This window comes from Bos javanicus, chromosome 6, assembly GCF_032452875.1.
Source record: "Bos javanicus breed banteng chromosome 6, ARS-OSU_banteng_1.0, whole genome shotgun sequence".
Lineage (NCBI taxonomy): Eukaryota > Metazoa > Chordata > Mammalia > Artiodactyla > Bovidae > Bos > Bos javanicus.
Genome location: NC_083873.1, coordinates 25,981,098 through 25,999,963, shown reverse-complemented (window position 1 = coordinate 25,999,963; position 18,866 = coordinate 25,981,098). Strand labels below are relative to the sequence as shown.

The window sequence follows — 18,866 nt, the reverse complement described above, 5'->3', positions numbered from 1 at the left end:
GAGAATTCCATGACTGTCACAAAGAGTTGGACGTGACTGAGCGACTTTCACTTTCAGCCTTCACTATGATCCAAGTCTCATATCCATACACGACTACTGGGAAAACCATGGCTTTGACTATACGAATCTGAAAGCAAAGTGGTGTCTTTGCTTTTTAACATGCTCTCTAGAGGTTTGTTATAGCTTTCCTTCCAACAGCAAGCATCTTTTTAATTTTATGGCTGCAGTCACCATCCACAGTGATTTTGGAGCCCAAGAAAATAAAATCTGTCTAAAAAAGAAGGGATATATGTATAATATAAGCAGAATCAGCTACACATATACATATATATCCTCTCTCTTTCGGATTTCCTTCCCAATCAAGTTGTCAAAGAGCAGTGAATTTCCTGTGCTATCCAGTAGTTTCTCACTAGTTACCTAGTTTATACATAGTAGTGTATATGTCAATACCAATCTTCCAATTCAAGACTAATTTAAAAATAGCTATGGAGAAATTTATGTAAGCTGAACATTATATAAAAGTAAAAATTAGTGTTTCAAATAAATCAGTAATATTAAAATGTTAGGACAAGCACCTACACTGCACAAAATTATATTGGTTCCAGTAATGTAATAATTTATATTTCATTCATTCTTTAAAGTTTTATAATTATAATTTGAAAGGCAAACAGTGTAAAGAATTTAACTGCTGCTTCTTTTAAACTTTATTCATGGACATCCCTGGGGATCCACCTGCCAAGACAGTAGACACAGGTTCTATCTCTAGTCTGGGGAGATTTCAAATCTCATGGGGCAACTAAGCCCATGTGCCACAAGTACTGAGAGCCCATGCTCTAGAGACCATGAGCTACAGCTACTGAGCCCGAGTATGCACGCCCTAGAATAAGAGGAGCCACTGCAAGGGAAAGCCTGAGCACTGCCAACTAGAAAGGAGCCCTCACAAGCTGCAACTAGAGAAAGCCCGCACACAGCAATGAAGATCCAGCACAGCAAAAAATAAGTAAAAAGATTTTTTTTAAAGTTTATTTCTTTTAATTTGAAAAGCATTACTCAAATGTAACAATACTGATTAACTGTTAGTTTAAATAATCAATTTTAACATGTCACAGTTAAACAAGCAGTTGAATTCTTTTTAAATTCCATGCGTTAATTTTAAGTTCTATAATGCTAAATAGCAAGGGGGTATAGCTTTGTGTAAACTCCAGGAGTTGGTGATGGACAGGGAGGCCTGGGGTGCTGCAGTCCATGGGGTCGCAAAGAGTCGGACTCGACTGAGCGACTGAACTGAATGCTAAATGTTAAAATTTTAAATTTCAACGTTAAAATTTCTTACTAAAACTATGGTTTTAATAAGAATATTACATTTATCCTTTTATTCTCTGAGTATCTGAATCATCTTTCCAAAGAAGTCAACCTGTATTTCTTTAAAAATTAAAAAACGAGGTACTGCAGTCACTGTTTCAAATGTCCCCAGGTTTAGAGAGTTTGGTTATATCCTTTCACTTAATGAACTACCCAAACTTCCAAATATAAAAACATCTATAATCTTTAACCCAGTTATACTTTAAATTCTGTATTTATTCAAAGGAACTCTCAGGATAATAGGAGCTTTATATATTTTACATTAGTAAGCAAAAGTAGAGTCAAAAAAGATACAACCAAAGGTAACAGATAAATCAGTGTTTATGATATATGAACTAGTTTCGAAAAATCATTTTAAAATGCTAACATAAATGCGGAAAAAGATTTCAGGACTGAATAAACAGAGAATTTTACTTTTAGGGGGCTGGGAGCCACTTTTTTAATTTAACAAGTCCTAAATATATTGTGATACCTCCAGACAATAGAATATTATTCTACAATAAGAAAATAAGCTATCAAGCTGTGAAAAGACATGGAGGAATCTTAAATGCATACTACTAAGTGAAAGGATCCTTAAAGGGTACGTACAGTTTAACAACTATATGATAACAATCATATTTCTGGGAAAGACAAAGGATAGTAAAAAGATTTGTAGTTGCTAAGGGTTGTGGAGGAGGGAGGGATAAACAGAAGACTTTTAGGCAGTGAAACAATTTGTATGAAACTATAATGGTAAATGGGTTATGTCAAGTGTCCAAACCTACAGAATGTGCAACAATAAGAGTGAATCCTGATGTCAACTACAGTCTTCAGGTACTAATGATGTGTCAATGTAGGTTCATCCAGTGTTAACAAACGTACCATTCTGGTGTGGAATGTTGATTGCACGGGAGACTGTGCATGTTGGGGCAGGATGTATGTCAGAACCCTTTGGACATTCCTTTCAATTTTGTAGTGAACTTAAAATTGCTCTAAAAAAAGTCAAAGGAATAGGAAAAGGCACAAAGGGAGACATGGTGGGCGGGGCGGGAGGAAGAGTCCACAAACAAGTAAACCAGAAAACACATTGTTAGGATTGCAGATGATTTTTTCTTCATACATATCTAAATGTTCCAAATTTATTATGACAAAATTAATATTGAAGCCCAAATATATATAGTGTCTACTTCTGGACTGCTCAGTCTGCTCCAGAAATGTCAGTCCCCACTTGCACCAACATCACATTCTTAAAAGTACCTTTGTTGAATGTTTTTTTTCTCCTTGCAGGGGACATTCTTCTTTCCCCTTTTCTCCTCCTTTTCAAAAACTTACTGCCATTTTCATTTGTTTATTCTTTCAAATAAACTTACAAACTTTTTCTTTAAATGGCCAGAGAATAAATATTTTAGGCTGGGAATCTGATCACTTATTCATTGTTTTGTTTTACAATCTTGTGAAATAAAAACCATTCTTAGCAGGCCACACAAAAAAGCAGCCCTAAGGCCAGCTTGTGAACCCCAACATCAAGTGTAGCTTCCACTGCACTAGCAAATATTTTGATTCAGTTTATACGGAATGTACACATCAACTTTAGGAAAAAAACATCTTTCCAACAGTAACTCTTTGAAAAGCAAATTATGATTCTTCACTTATTAAAGTCCTCTACTGTATTTCTCACTTGATTTATGAATCCTGCAAACTGTTAGGATTTATAATTTCTAGGCACTTAAAGACTCTGGTATTTGAGCATATGATTGCTGCAAAGAACTTCCTAGGTTTGTTATTATTCCTGGCATTTTTGGCCTACTTATATAGAAAAATTGTTAACATTATATTCTATAATCAGAATGCAACGTTACTTTTTAAATGTCACAGTAAGTATTAGTTCTTTATTTCTCTTCTATTCAGTAATCCAGTATCTCGTAGGTTAAGGGAGAGCTGGGTTAAGCACTCAAGAGTGCATGGCACATGATAGGCACTTAAATGTTTGCATAAATAAACGATTCTAATTTTGTTCCCAGTCAAAATTGCACTAAAACTACAGTGAATTAAAAAAAAAAAAAAGAAGGTCCACAATCATGGGGAGAGCAGGAGAAAAAAAAAAGAAAGAAAAGTGGAATGTAGATGGACAAGTGGTAACTATCAATATACACCTTAAAGTCTCCTGGCAGCACCTTTATAACTTGGAGTGAAGGGAGTAAATTAAAAAGAATTTGGAGAGGGCTTCTCTGGTGGTCCAATGGTTAAGAATCTGCCTTGCAACAAATGAACACCAGTTCAATCCCTGGTCCGGGGAGATCCCACATGCCGCGTGGCAACTGTACCCCAACTACTGAAGCATATGGGCCTAGAGCCTGTGCTCCACAAGAGAAGTCATCTCAATGAGTAGCCTGCACCCCACAACAAGGAGCAGCCCCCACTTATCACAACTAGAGAAAGCCCATGTGCAGCAACAAAGACCCAGCATAGCCAAAAATAAATAAATAAAAAGAATCCAGTGAAAGCTGTTTCGGAAATAACTAGGTCTCTCCATCCCCACTGGAGAAGGCAATGGCAACCCACTCCAGTACTCTTGACTGGAAAATCCCGTGGACAGAGGGGCCTGGTAGGCTGCAGTCCATGGGGTCGCTAGGAGTCGGACACGACTGAGCGACTTCACTTTCACTTTTCACTTTCATGCATTATAGAAGGAAATGGCAACCCACTCCAGTGTTCTTGCCTGGAGAATCCCAGGGACGGAGAGCCTGGTGGGCTGCCGTCTGTGGGGTCGCACAGAGTCGGACACAACTGAAGCGACTTAGCAGTAGCAGCAGCTCCATCCCCAGCCCCACCCAACCACTCCAGGTCCCCAGGACTGCTGCCATGAGTTCAAGAATAAAAAGAAAAAAAGCAACTCGGAGAAAATAGTCAGGGATAGATCATGCCTTTAAAAATATGTACCTATATACGTCCTCCAAAAGTTATTCAATTCAAAAGCATACAATTATTCCAGGAAGCTATGAAAATGAGCATTCAGAAGATCAGAGAGACAGAGAACATCTGGAAATTTAAATTATGAGACAGAAAAGGTTTGAAGTGGTAAAGAACCTGCCTGCCAATGCAGGAGACACAACAGATGCAGTTTCAATTGCTGGATTGGGAAGATCCCTTGGAGGAGAGGCATGGCAACCCACTATCACCAGACTGGATATATGGGTACAATAAAAATTGTATTTCAGAAAGTGAAATCGCTCAGTCGTGTCTGACTCTTTGCGACCCCATAGACTGTAGCCTACCAGGCTCCTCCTTCCATGGGATTCTCCAGGCAAGAGTACTGGAGTGGGTTGCCATTTCCTTCTCCAGGGGATCTTCACAACTCAGGGATTGAACGCAGGTCTCCCACATTCCAGGCAGACGCTTTAACCTCTGAGCCATCAGGGAAGCGGTATCTCAGTGTAGTTTTAATTCAGATTTCACTTATATTATGAGTAAGGATTAGAGTCTCTTATGTTTTATGCCTCTACTTCCGTTTCAGGGCTTCCCTGGTGGCTCAGATGGTAAAGAATCCACATGCGATGCAGGAGACTGAGGTTTGATTCTTGGGTCGGGAAGATGCCCTGGAGAAGGAAATGGCAACCCACTCCAGTATTCTTGCCTGGAGAATCCCATGGACAGAGGAACCTCGCAGGCTACAGTACATGGGGTCACAAAGAGTTGGACACAACTGAAGCAACTTAGCACACACAGAAAACAAAACAAAAAAGAGATGGGAAACGAGAGCAAAATTTATATTTAATTTAGAGAGCACACAAGAGCATGTCAGAGCATGCAGACATGAACGACTCAGTGAACTAGTGACTCCAATATATAATTAACTGTTTCAAAGAGAAAAACGGATAGGGAAATCACCAATAGATCTCTCAGAAGAGATGGATATGTTTGCTATATATGGATAAGAGTTACTATATTTAAAAAGTTCAATGAGTACCCAGCACAACAGATAATATTCATACTAAAGTATGTCACTGTGAAATGGGGACAAGGAAACTCGACAAATTTCTGGGGAATGGAAAGCGAACTAGTCACGTTAAAAAAAAAAAGTCATCAGAATAATTCCTGAATTAACAATTATGAGAGAAAATGACCATGGGACTTAAAAATTCTGAACAAAAGACTACACCCAGCCAAACTACATGTTCAATACGCATGGTGTCAAAAATCTTTCTCATGCACCTTTTCTCAAAAATTTTCTGGAAGATGTGATCCACCATAGTGAAAGAACCAACCATAATCAGAGGAAGAAAAGAGATACAGCAAACAGAGGGGTGCAACACAGAAGTCACGAGAACAAATCAGGAACATAGTCAAGAGGGATCCAAGCAAGACAGGTGTGCACCAGATATAGAGAACAACAGTCTAGACTGGAGCAGTGCGATTCAGGCTACATTCATTTTGCATCTGTTATGACCAAAGGGCTTACTATGCTACCTTCTATTAAAAAACAGATTGACATGTGTCTGGCCTGGGTGTTTATATACACTTAACTTAAACATAGGCTAACAAAGCTCCTTTCCCCCTCTTTTGTGCCCTACTCCCTGGAACAGCTAGGAATTTGACACCAAAGTTAACCTATTCTTAAATACAGAACAACTCATTCCAAGAGACTTCTTTCTTAACTGAAGGTTCTCTGCCTGGCCCATTTCACAGCCCCACCAGGTAACCATAGAGTCCTGTGTTTCCCAGAACATAATCTTACCCATTGGTTTTCCCAAGAGGAGCTCTAGTAGAAATTTCAGGAAGTTGAAACCAAGCTATTAACCCAGAAGGTGTGTTCAACTACAGTAGCAATACTGCGCTTTCCTTATACATCATCTAAGTTTTTAGTTTTTCAAAATTAAAACAGCTGAAAGATACACAGACTGGATATTAAACTCTAAAGATAATTAGACTGTTCAAAAAAATCAAGGAAATGATTAACATGAAAGTCAGGATAGTGAATAGGTAAGGAGGCAAAGAAATGAAAATGTGACCATGGAGTAAAAAGCTGAAGCACTGATGATGTCTTACATGACGGGTCTTCAGTTTATTACTCTAAAACTTACAGACACATGTATATTTTTTCTACATATAAATATCTCAGTTAGAAAGGAATTCTAAAAAGAAAAAAATTGTAGCCTGATAGCCAACTACAGTAACAAAAGTGCTTTATCAGAGGAGTTTTTAAATTTTCAATTTGTTGACAAAACATTCACCCTACAGATATACCACCTCATGTATAGAATACAGGTAAGAGTTATTCATCATAGCACTTAACTAGCAAATGGTTGGAATTCCAAAGTAAGTTACCTGGCTAAACTGGGGATGTGAAGTAGGGTAGGAGGTAAAGGATGTGTGTGTATGACAGGAGGGGAGCTGTAGACTACTCAAAAGTATGGCTACATGGATACAGGGAGGTATGATTCTTTAGGGGGCATAACTAACAATCTTCTACACCTTTGAATTTTCTATTGCCTTTCTCAAATAATCACAGTAGTTAACCCTGGTGGCTCACGATGGTAAAGCATCTGCCTACAATGCAGGAGACCCAGGTTCAATCCCTGGGTTGGGAAGATCCTCTGGAGAAGGAAATAGCAACCCACTCCAGTACTCTTTCCTGGAAAATCCCATGGACGGAGCAGTGTGGTAGGTTACAGTCCATGGGGTCGAAAAGAGTCAGACACGACTAAGCGACTTCACTTCACTTCCCCGATCTTTCTTTAAATTTAGGTATGGATAACACAGCCAAACCAATAAACACAAATGGTACTATAATTCATCCCCAGATTAACAATCACATTCCCTCTTATAATCAATTCAGGATTATACACTTTGATATACTGATATGCCTTAATTGGACCCCAGGAAGTGTTCATCAATATATAAATAATATGTTTTAAGATCAACCCATGTAATATATATCATCAGAAAAAAAAAATGAAAACTTGATTGTTGATATGAAATGCTCTAAAAGACATAATAAGTTAAAAACACAAGAGGCCAAAATAGTGTATGGAGTTGGCTACCACTTATTTTTTGTAAAGGATATACAGTTGATCCTTCAACAATGTAGAGGTTAGGGGTACCGACCCTATACAGTCAAAAATCCACACACAACTTTACAGTCAGCCCTTCTCATCCAAAACCTGGCATTTGCGGACTCAAACAACTGCAGATCATGTAGTATCACAGAATGCATTTAGTGAAATTAAAAAATCCATACATAAGTGGAGCCCCACATTTCCAATATCACATTTGCTTGTGTATACATATAATATAGTGTGTGTGTATATATATATATCTCCTTCAGTATCTGTGGCAGATTGGTTCCAGGACCCCCTAAGATACCAAAATCTACAGATGTTCAAGTCCCTTAAATAAAATGGCACAGCAGAGAGAGCCCTCCAAAATTTGACCAGTTGACTGAATCCTTGGATGGAAATCCGTGCTGAGGGTGGGAGGGACACTGAATATACAAATCTCCACAGAAAGATAAGAACTGACCATGCTGGTTGCCCCTAGAAGTGATCCATCTGGATAGGAACAGCCTGAGCAAACCTCATTGTATACTCTTTTGTACAAAAATTGATTTGTGGACAATGTAAACAACAACTGGCTATTCACACACACATTTTCTTAAACAGCAAAACAAGGTCATATGACAATTTTGTCAAGACCAAATAATTATCTTTGCAAGTTGAATATAGAAAAAAATTAGAAAGATGTCTTCCTAGAATAAAATTAAACAATAACTTGCCCAACGAAACTGGCATTTGTTGTATCCAGTTATTCCTTACAAAGTTGTAACACAATATGTGTTTGTATATACCAGGATATATCTAGATTCTAGAGCCACTGTCCAATTCAGTATCCATTTACTACATATGGAATTAAATTACAAGTAATTAAAAATTACATTTAAAGTTTAAAAATCATTTCTTTGTTGGATTAGTTTTATTTCAAGGGCTCAACAGTGCAGCTAGTGGCTACTGTATTAGAAGCACAAATACAGAACTTTTGATCCTCACAGAAAGTTCTCCTGGACAGCATTTTTTCAGAAGAATCCTCAAAAAAGCCAATTAACATCTGAATGCTTTGGAGAGAACTAGGTGGTTGGAAAGAACAGGAGATATCTCACACCAGTAAGATAGGACTTGGCCTGTGCCAGGCAGCATCCTTAATGTTTCATGTTAACTGTTTTAATCCTTACTGTACTTCAATTATTTTCCTTTGTAATCCTAAGTATTAATATTTTATTTAATGCATTTAAAAACAGTATTCTGATAATGAGGTCACAGGCTCCAGCAGACTGGTAAAAGGATCCATCACCTTTAAGGAAAAAGTAATTAAAAAACCTAAAATAACATTAAAAATTAAGATCCAAGCGTGATTTTACTAATACTGTTTGAGAATACAAGTTGTACAAGTTCAAAACAAAAAAATAAATTGTATCACTCATAATCCCATCATGCCACCACCCATACATCCTTTCAGATTTGATTTTATGTTTGTGTGCAAACTATGAGTCATTCTATCCTTAAGGTAAGAGTTTTTCTTAAAGGTAAAGAGTTGGACTTCTGAGTATTGGTTGAATTTTAGTTTTTCTAAGTGTAGTAATAAAGCCTGTAGACAGAACCTGGGTTTGAGTTCCAGCACTCTCACTTAGGAACTCAGTGACCCTGGCAGAAATTTTTTTTTTAGTTACTTGAAATGTGAATGTCTCACCAATAAAAAGTATTTATCCCACAACATTAAAATTTTTTTAAAACTACAAGAAAAAGATGTGTATTTTCTCTTTACTGAAGTATTTCTTGCCTTAGTTAATACTTTAAGTTATCAGACTTTGTGGTTACATAAACTGTTATCCTAAGATGACCCATGGAAAACCCCATAAGAATTTTTTATAACAATTTAGTTCACATAAATACTAAATTCTTATTGACTGTCATAATAAGCACAGCATTTTACAGTAACAAGTTTAAAATACATAACTAAAGAAATTTTAGCTTTATAGATTACTGCAAAGAATTTGCTGCAAAGATTACTCAGAGAAATCTTAGTCATATTACCACCTCCGCCAAATAATTCAGCTTTTAAGATGAGTGACATATTATAACTGAAACTTTTTCAAATGGCAGACCTTTCACCAAAATTACTAAAGTACAAAGGTAGCTGAGAACAGATTTCATATTTGCAAATTTTTAAAAAATTTTACTATACTGTTTCAACTAGCAAAATATTTTACCTGTCAAATCATTTGAATTGACAAGGTCCAGAAATCAAATGAGAAGGGGGAGAAGGGAAGAGATCATTCACTTTCTTTAGAAATCAACCCACAAAGTCCTAGACCATTTACTGAAGAATGAACAGTATAACTAACTTGTTTAGTCCTCAGACTTTGGACACTTTGCTATTTCCTTAAGATTCTATACTTTGGATATCAGCAAACACTGTAGTACAACAGAAACTAAAAAAGTCCACATATTTTCTTTTAGAGCTGTAGCAAAATATCTATTAAGTTTATCAAATTAATCTTTCCAAGTCACACAAGGAACACGCATTACATGCCTGTTGGAAAGACAGTGTCATGTTTAACACACTCTGGAACTTGGCTGCCTTAGTTTGAACTCCACCCCACCACTTATTAGCTGTGCAATCTTGGGGAAGTTAGTCACACAAAGTTACTTCATCTCTCTGTGCCTTGGTTTCCTTATCTGTGAAATAAGAATAATACCTACCTCATAAGGCTGCTAAAAAATTCAATGAATACATGTAAAGCACTTAGTAAGATGCCTGACATACAGTAAGTGCTGTGTTAACTATTAAGCTATAAAGACTGCTTAAGTTAAAATTCACTATTACAGACTATTATTTAAAAGAACATTTCTATTAAGTCAGTTGCTTAGAACTTTAAATCTGTAGCCCAGGAAATGCAAAGCTGGTTAGATCTGTTATAATTCCAGACTCTTAGTGAACACAGTGCGCAAAAACTACAGCTTCCCATTGTTTCTATGAAAATGTATCAAAAGTTCCAACTGGGGAAAAAAAATCTTATTTTTCTGATCACATTCTCAGGTTCTACAAGTAAGAGACTAGAAATGACTACATAGTACTTAAGAGACAAAAGTCATCTTTTTTCTCTAGACACATATAGGAACTTTTAAAGAGAACACTACTGATTTTTACTGTAAAGAGAAGAGTATCAGTTACGGGTAATAAGTTTTGTATTTCTGAATAATGGCAAAGAAAAGATAAAAATAAAGTCAGTTATGTGAATCTCCTAGCAAAGAGAGGAAAAGGTAAGCATACCCATGCATGAATGCACCTGCATGCAGCACATCAATGGAATATTAACTTTATCTAGTTCTTCGTAACTGACGAATTGTCATCTCTGAATATTGTATTTGAAAATCAAAATCACTGTATCTTATTCCCATTTTTCAGCTAGCCTTAGAAATTTCAAGGTCACACAGATATTAAAATTAGACTGTAATTCAGGCTCATTTCCACTTCTCAAAAAATTCTCTATGACAAAGATGGAGCAACTCCAAAACAGCAAGAAAATTTCTAATAGAAGCAGAGAAGGAAAGGAAGAAATTACCACTGCTATAACTACTACTTCACAGGTTCCTTGTTACATCCAGGACTGCAGGTACTTCTATATTCTTAATCTTATATAAATTAAATAGGATACTTAAAAAAATTTTTGTGTAGAATTTTCTATCCAAACTGGATTATGGTTACATAATTCATTAAATATTTTATTCTCTGAAACTCTGGAGTACAAACTATGTTTCTAAGCTGGACTTCTCTAAGTCAAATAATTAGGCATAATATTAATTCAGAGTAAAAAAGTAAAATGTAAAATATAAACACTAGAACCAAATTTCTTTGGCTGATGAATGAACTCTGATAACACTATGTTTTCTTAAAGCAAAAACACACGTATTAATATGCAAGATCTGCTTGTCAATAGTCTTTGTTTAGCAAAAAACATCGCATTATATAACATATTTGTCACATGAATTTAAGATTTACTTTTTATAAACTCTCTGCAAAACATGTTTCTAAGGGATAAAAAAGGAAACATTAGATTAGCTGACTGTCCAAGTGGATTCAACCTATGTTAAAAAAATTGAAAAAACACAATGTAAAAGCAAGTAAAATTACATACCTTCAGTTTAACTAAAGAAATAAAAATCTCTTATCTTTAAAAGAATTACAAGTCAAAAAACAACCCAATAATGAAGAAAACAGAATGAAGATAAAAGCTACCAAAACAATGTCCCAATGGAGGCAAGATGGCCTGCCATTTTTATCAACTGATATTACGTCTAACTTTGATCTACTCACAAGCTCTAATTCTGAACTGGCCACAATTCAAATGCCAAGAGTAACAGGAGAGTATTGTTCAAAATTTTCCCACAGTACCTGTTAAGATAAATGGTTCCAATTTGCCTATCAACCTTCTTAACAAATTTAGTATCATTCAGTATCCTTTTGTGTGTCCATGTGTTCTGTCCTGGGTGTTTTTTTAAGTATCATTGATTTACAAAGTTGTGCTAATTTGAGGTATACTGGCAAAGTTTTAAATACACACACACACATATATATTAACCTTCTTTTTCATTATAGTTATTATAAGGTACCAAATATAGTTTTCCCTGCGTTATAAAGCAGGTCCCTGTGCTCTGTTTTATATATCATGGGTTTCTGTTAATCCCAAATTCCTAATTTATCCCTTCCTCCTCCCTTTCCCCTTTGGTAACCATAAATTTGTTAGAATTCTGTGTCTGCGAGTCCATTCTTGTTTTTAAAGTAAGTTCATTTTTATCATGTTTTTTAGATTCCGTCTAAGACACATCTTAATTTAACTGATCTCACACGCACATGCTTGATAATCACATAATATCAAATTGACAGTGACTGATATTTTACATTATTTCAGAGACAAAAATTCCCTGAATGCTTACCAAGGTGGGACAAGCAGGAAAAACTTATGACTCTTTAGGTGCTTATGATTATGCCCAGCAAAAAAGGAATAAGGAAACTCACAAGCTAACTGAAATAGCAATGAATAAACACACTTTTTTGTAGGCTTTACAGGGATACTTCAATTGCAACAAATACTAATCAGCTGCTTAAAAAAAAAAAATCCGACTACTTAAAATTGCGAAAAAGAATTCTAAATGACTAATCTGTGGACAAGGGTACATTAAAAAAAAAATCGCATTTTTTACACTAAAAATGAACTCTTTAAAGTATTTTACAAGCATCCTCAAACTACCATAGTTTCAATCTGGCTTTCGACTTTCACAAACCAGATTTTTAGGTTCCCTACTCCCCAAATTTAAATGCAGTATTCAAATCTCCCAAGGGTCAGCAACTAGAAGGAATACTATACTGTATCACTGACCAGGATCATTAGAAATTAAGCTTCTAAAAGTTTACACTGAACAAGGTATAAAATCCCATTTTGTATAATTTGTATCTTCAAGAGCACCTGGTACAAACTCCTAAACATATCAGGGGCTATAAATAAACACTAAAAACTAAAACACTCCTTCAACACTTTGTGGTTTTGCTCCCTGCTTTTGAAACAAAACAGCATAGCTTTGCAAAACCCAAAGGACCTAAATGTTACTGAAACTTCAGAGAATACATTATTGTTTTGTTTAGAGGGTTTAGCCTTGCCCTTATTACCAGCTGTAATGCTTTTAACTGATGCTAGTACAGAGGGCAAGAGAGTTGATCAGTTGTAAGTAATACCAGAACCCATTAAAGGGTTTTAAGTTAAAGTTTACACATTTATCGTTTAGCTATTTAACATCAATGTTCTAAAAATCAGTTAATTGTATCAGCAACTTAAAGAGAGTTCTGTAATCAATCTAATTTCCAGGAAAATAAACACATACTGGTACCAATAAAAGAAGAAATAACCAAGCTTTCTGCCTTTAACTCTGGCAGGAAGCTAAGGATAGTTTACATCAATGTAATGAAAAATAAGCATTTGTGTATTCTACAGACCTTTCTATACCTAGTTTTCAAAGTAGTTATAGAAATCTTTAAAGAGTCAAAGCAAATTGGGAAGCCATTATCAAAATCACAAACTACCATTAAAGATACACGAAAACATCTGGCAACGAAGGTCTGGAATTGGTTCCAGAGTATCAAAGGTTTTCTGGTGAATGTATTACGCCTCTAAATTATCACTTAGATGCGACATTCCTAAAACGGCAACATAGGCCTAGAAGTTTCAGTGAGCCAGTGCAGGCAAAACCAAACTATGACAAAGATACTCTCTCCTTTGAGCGGTAACAATCAACTTTGTGCTCTGGGATCGACTTGCTTCAGAGAAGTCTAAGATGGTACCTAAATTGGGAGGGAAGCCAGTAGAACGGATAAAATCAAATGGAAAATGAACTCGAAAAGTTAAGTTTCTATTTCCAATAAACTGCGTCTGTGAAATCTTCCAGACGATAAAGACTCGGTAGAACAGACGGATCTAGACCCAGACGCATTCTCTGAGGCGTGCGCACAGCGCGGAAGGATGAATGAATGAAGACAGGCGCGTGTGAAATGCAGCTGGTCCGGCCGGCAACCAGACCGGCAGCAGCTCTCCGTAGGCCTCGCTCCTCCCCCTTCCCTCCTCCATGACAGCCCGGTCTCGAGCACGGAGGGGCGAGGACAATGTGGTCCCCCTTCTAACCACCCCCCCCACTTTCATCCTCCTCTCAGAGGTTTACCGCGCGGCACGGGGTTCCCCTCCCCACCCCAAACCTTTCTCGCCTCCCCTGCCGCCAACCCCGGCAACTCTCCGACGCGCTGGAGTAACATGCGCTCGCCCCTCTCGGCTCCCCTCGGCGAGGTCGAAGCTTCTACGCGCGTGCCGCGGCACCACTCCCGCCCAACCCACCCTCTGGCAACGCGAGCCCACCGGCCTCCCGGCCCACCGATCTAAGGAACCCCGGCACGCGCGCCGCACCCGAGTCCCTGGGCTATAGAGAGGCTCGGGAGGGAGAGAGGGAAAGGCTGCCCCGGGGCGCCCTCCTCCATCTCATTCCTGGCCGGCTCGCCGCCCACCCTCCCTGCGGATCCCGATGCCCGCTCGGAGCCGGCCCCGCGCCCTCCTATCCCGAAAACACAATTCTCACAACCCTAGCCCAGGGCCCCGAACACCCTCCATCCTCGTGGTCTTAAGGCTCCGCCGGAGGCGCCGCCCCTCCCCCACTCCTCTCCCCGAGCTCTCGGGCCCCCACCAGAACGTGTGCTCCACACGCCGTAGCGGCCAACCTCCGGGGCGCCCCCAGTTGTCCGCGGGGAGGTCAGGCCCAAGAAGAGGGGGAGGGGGCGGCAAGGGGTAGCATGCGCGCCGGGAACGCCGTCCCGCGGGGTCCCCCAGTCCGAAGGGAGACAGAGCGCGGGGACCAGTGGGGGTGGGGGCCAAAGGCAATACTCACCGGTTCCACAGTCGCCATCTTAGATCGATCTGATCGCACAACCGCTCCTGAAGGGGGGGGGGGGTGGGGAGAGGAAAAAAAGGGGATTCAAACCGGATTGGCCGGCTACTGTTCACGTGACGGACGTGTCCGTTTGGCCCTGGCGGCGCCTGCGCAAGACTGCGGCTGCGTGTTTAACGAGAGGCTTCTGGGAAGTGAAGTCTCTCCCGTCCCCCCCCCCCCCCTTTTTTTTTTCTTTTAGGCAAAGAAGTTAAAAAAAAAAAAAAAAAGAACCGGTCACGTGGTCGATGGGTACGGTTCGCGCTTCTCGGCGCGGGGGACACTTGCGTTCTGCAGGGTGGTTTTCAGTCCTCTGCTCTTCCGCCTGGATAGATGCTGTCGCACTTACTGCCAGGCATGCCTACTGTGCCGTTTGTCGCCCTGTCCTCCCATCTTCCCCGGAAGGTTGGGAACCGAAGGCTCAGCACGCTCAATAAGGCTTCATTTGCTTAATTGAGGTCCTAGGACGAGTTGCCTGTGTGTTTATTTAATTTTCTTTTGACTTCTCACCATTTTCTCTTAGTTTTAAAAAGAGTTGGTGTTGGAGAATAGTTGTTTGAGCAGTCAGCCCTCCTCGGTCCCTTGGCTCCGCTAACACTGGTGGTCACTCATTGCCATCACTGCGAAAGGGGGTGGCGGAACCGCCCACAGTACCCACTTGCCACAGGTTGGGGGAGGGGGAGTGCACCCGACAGCTTTTCCTGTTCCAACTCCTGAAATTAAGACTTCAGGGTTAAATCTTGCGTGGAAGTAAAAATGATTTGCAAGTTGTGTCCTCCCGCTTCCACTGTTCTGCTTTAACGTGAACGGAAACCGCCCAAGTCCAGGTGCCAGCCAGGGAAGCCACTCCGGCCCCCGCTGACTAAGCCCTGGACTGACCGTCAGGAGTCGTTAGGCCAGGTCAACTATGACTCTTGACGTTGACTCATTCTCGTTAGGCAAGTGACTTAGTCAGTGCCTCAGCTTTTTCATTTATGAACCACAGATAATAATACACTTACCTCACAAGGGTTTGCTGTGCTAGTGATTGTAACCAGTTTTGTAGATGCATCGGACTCTATAAATGCTTCACTATAGGCAACCTCGTGTCTTCCTAAGGATCAGCGGCTTCCCTTAATGTTTTTTTTTTTAAACAATTAAAAATTTTTTTCTTTTGTGTACTTTGTTACATTATCATATACACCAATGCAATTTTAAAGTTTCAAGACAAGCTCCGCCCCCCCCCTTTTTTTAACTGTAGCTACCCTCCACAGAGACTTTAATGTTCAGGAAAATATTGTTATATTCACAATAATCACTGGCAATTAGAAATTCATTCCCACTATGGCATCCTACATTTCCTTTCCATGTAAGATACTGTGCTGTCATTTCTCAAGACAGTGTTACTCTGCACGGTTATGAACAGAGGTAAAGATATCTAGTAGAGTGCTACACTAAGGTTTAATGAGGAAGACATAAGTTTCTACTTTCCATGCTTTTTAAGAATGTTAACACCAGAAAAATAAGTATAAGCAGGTTGCCTGTGCCTGCCTGCTTATAGTGTTGCTGATGTTCTTAACTGTGTCATACCTATTATTGAGTACATAATGGTTGCTTGAGTTGACTAACACATAATTGAGGCTGTAATAAGAACTCAAAAACCATGGCCTGTTCATATGCTTTGGTTTACCTGGATGTCAGAGACAATTAATGAAAGCTTCTGACCAGTCAGTTTAGCTTTAGTAGGTTTAAAATAGAATTCTGAAAAAATAAATGGATAATATGGATTTCTATTTACAGAGACTATCTACTTTTAGCCTATCCAAAGTAATTACAGTCGATCTCAGTCTTACTTTCTGTTGTTTAAAATTAGTATCCTGTTACCTGCTCTGACTATATAGTATAGATGTATTCTTTTCCCAGTTGTCTAGATAACAGAACAAAAGAGATTTAAAATTTAAAGAGATTTTAGTCCCCATGTGGGATTGATAACCAGTGATGTTTTAAAAACTTGTTGTAATGATAGCTTCCATTTTATTAGCTTTTCTCTTGATAAAACACACCTCACTTTGGTCAATCATCCTAGTGCTTCTACAATATATGTGTATATACTCCTATTCTTTGCAGCTAATTTCTATTTTGTATGAGCTTTGTTGCATGTGTTTTATGGCACATTCATATGTCTTTGCCTAATATCACCATCAGATTCTGCCATGTCAAAGACTTGGTGATTAGGTTTTTAATCTATGTATCTACATGGTGGTTTTGTTTTACCAACCTGAAATACACAGAGCAGAAATTTTATACTTTATCTTTTAATCCACATAAAAGTATATTTTTGTGCTTGTACTTAAAGAGTAATAACAGGATATTTATTATGGGATATGGTATTAAAATACTTTTATACTTACTGGAGTTATATAATTAATACATAACTAATGACCCAGCACAGTATCATGGTGAAGTGAAGTGAAACTATTATTTAAAAGCCTGGAATAATTGGCTATCATTTAACATCTGTAATTAGTCATGATCTTTTCTTTGCATAGTATATTCCTGACGCTGATACATTATTTGTCTTTATAGATTTAACTCATGGTAAAAAGACTTTAAATAATTTAATAAAATACATATAATAAAAACATCACATCATTTTTATCATGTATTTTGTCATTCAAATTTTATTTAGATTTCCTAGATAACCAATGTCATTGTTTTACTGGGCACTGTTTAACTATGGTTCAAACTAATCACATCTGCCATGATCAATCCCTCAAAAATATTACTGCTACACTGCCTAGAAATTTTTTTAAACAGGCCTTGGAATTTTAGACAGTCTATTTAAATTAGATCCCTTTCTTAGACTCTGATTAGTACAAAGCAATCATTTGTCTTAAAGTGAGTAGGTTTTGAAACTGAAGATACGAAATTCTATAATAAAGTAAATGATTCTTAATATTTTCATGTTGGGTATTAATTTTAGATAAACCTAAAGCAACCTCTAGTTAACACTTTTTTTAAAACTATTTTACTTTTTTTTTTCCACTTTTTTCATTCTCAAACTTGGTTATACTTTACAGTCTATTTTTTAAATTACTATTGTCACTTTCTACAATGATGTTACTTTAGGAAGGACTGAAAATGATGGCTTCTAACATGATGAATAATCTTTTAAATTACAATTAGTTTAGTATTTGTGAGCATGAGCTCCAATGTCAAATTTTCTTGGTTCATAATCCTCATTCTACCATTTACTGTGTGACCATATGGAGATATCTGTCTCTTTCTGCCTCATTTTTTGTCATGAGTTAGATGGGGCAATAATAGTACTTACCTTGCATGATCAGTGTGAGAAATAAATTAATCCATTAACATGCTTAGAATAGTTCTTAGAACATAGTAAGCACTCTATGTTAACTATAATTACCATGATAAAATATCACATGAACATAAATTTCTTATTTCTACTTTTTGTATAGTATAGTATGCTAAAAAATTCTTTTATGCAGAGAACCAACCCCCACTCACTGTCTTTAAGCATAATTAAACATTATCACCTCCATCTTATAGACAGACTCAGTAAAGTTAGGGGACACAGGCAAGTCCACCCAGCCAATGGTGAGCCGGAATCCAAACCCAGTTCTCTCGACTCTAAGATATTCCTTTCTCTATATCAGAGCTGCTTTCCTCCAACAGGGTCTTCCAAAATGCCTAGGTCTTTTTGAAGAACTTTTAATACTAAGTTCAATTACAAAACTTGACAATTCAAGTACTATGTTAGTAATGAGAAATGTGTAATATTTGAAGGATATTGAAAGGACATGGGACGCTCAGGCACTTCCTTTCTGGCCTGTAAAATCTGTTTGCCATCCTAAGTCATGGGTATATAAATAGTTCACTACCCATATAAAGAAGTGTGACTAAGAACCGAAAGGGTGCAGCTAACAAGCACTAATAAACACTCATTCACCTAATGATAGAGACAGTCACTTAGTCTCTTCCCTCGTTGCATTCAGATCCCTGTTCCAGTGC

General features: G+C 38.1%; 1 protein-coding gene across 4 annotated transcripts in view; it reads right to left on the bottom strand.

The window, feature by feature from the left end:
* Window positions 1-15,730, bottom strand: part of EIF4E (eukaryotic translation initiation factor 4E) — a 41,568-nt gene extending 25,838 nt beyond the window's left edge. The window contains exons 1-2 of one of the 4 annotated variants that reach the window (XM_061419592.1): window positions 15,090-15,730; window positions 14,817-14,863 (exon numbers count right to left, since the gene is read on the bottom strand). In XM_061419592.1, coding sequence (XP_061275576.1) covers window positions 14,817-14,834 — 18 coding nt within the window. In that variant the 5' untranslated portion in view covers window positions 14,835-14,863; window positions 15,090-15,730. Of the gene's footprint in view, window positions 1-14,136; window positions 14,301-14,816; window positions 15,006-15,089 lie in introns of those variants that run through there. The other 3 variants (XM_061419591.1, XM_061419590.1, XM_061419593.1) reach the window with 3 other exon arrangements.
* Window positions 15,731-18,866: the final 3,136 nt, after the last annotated feature.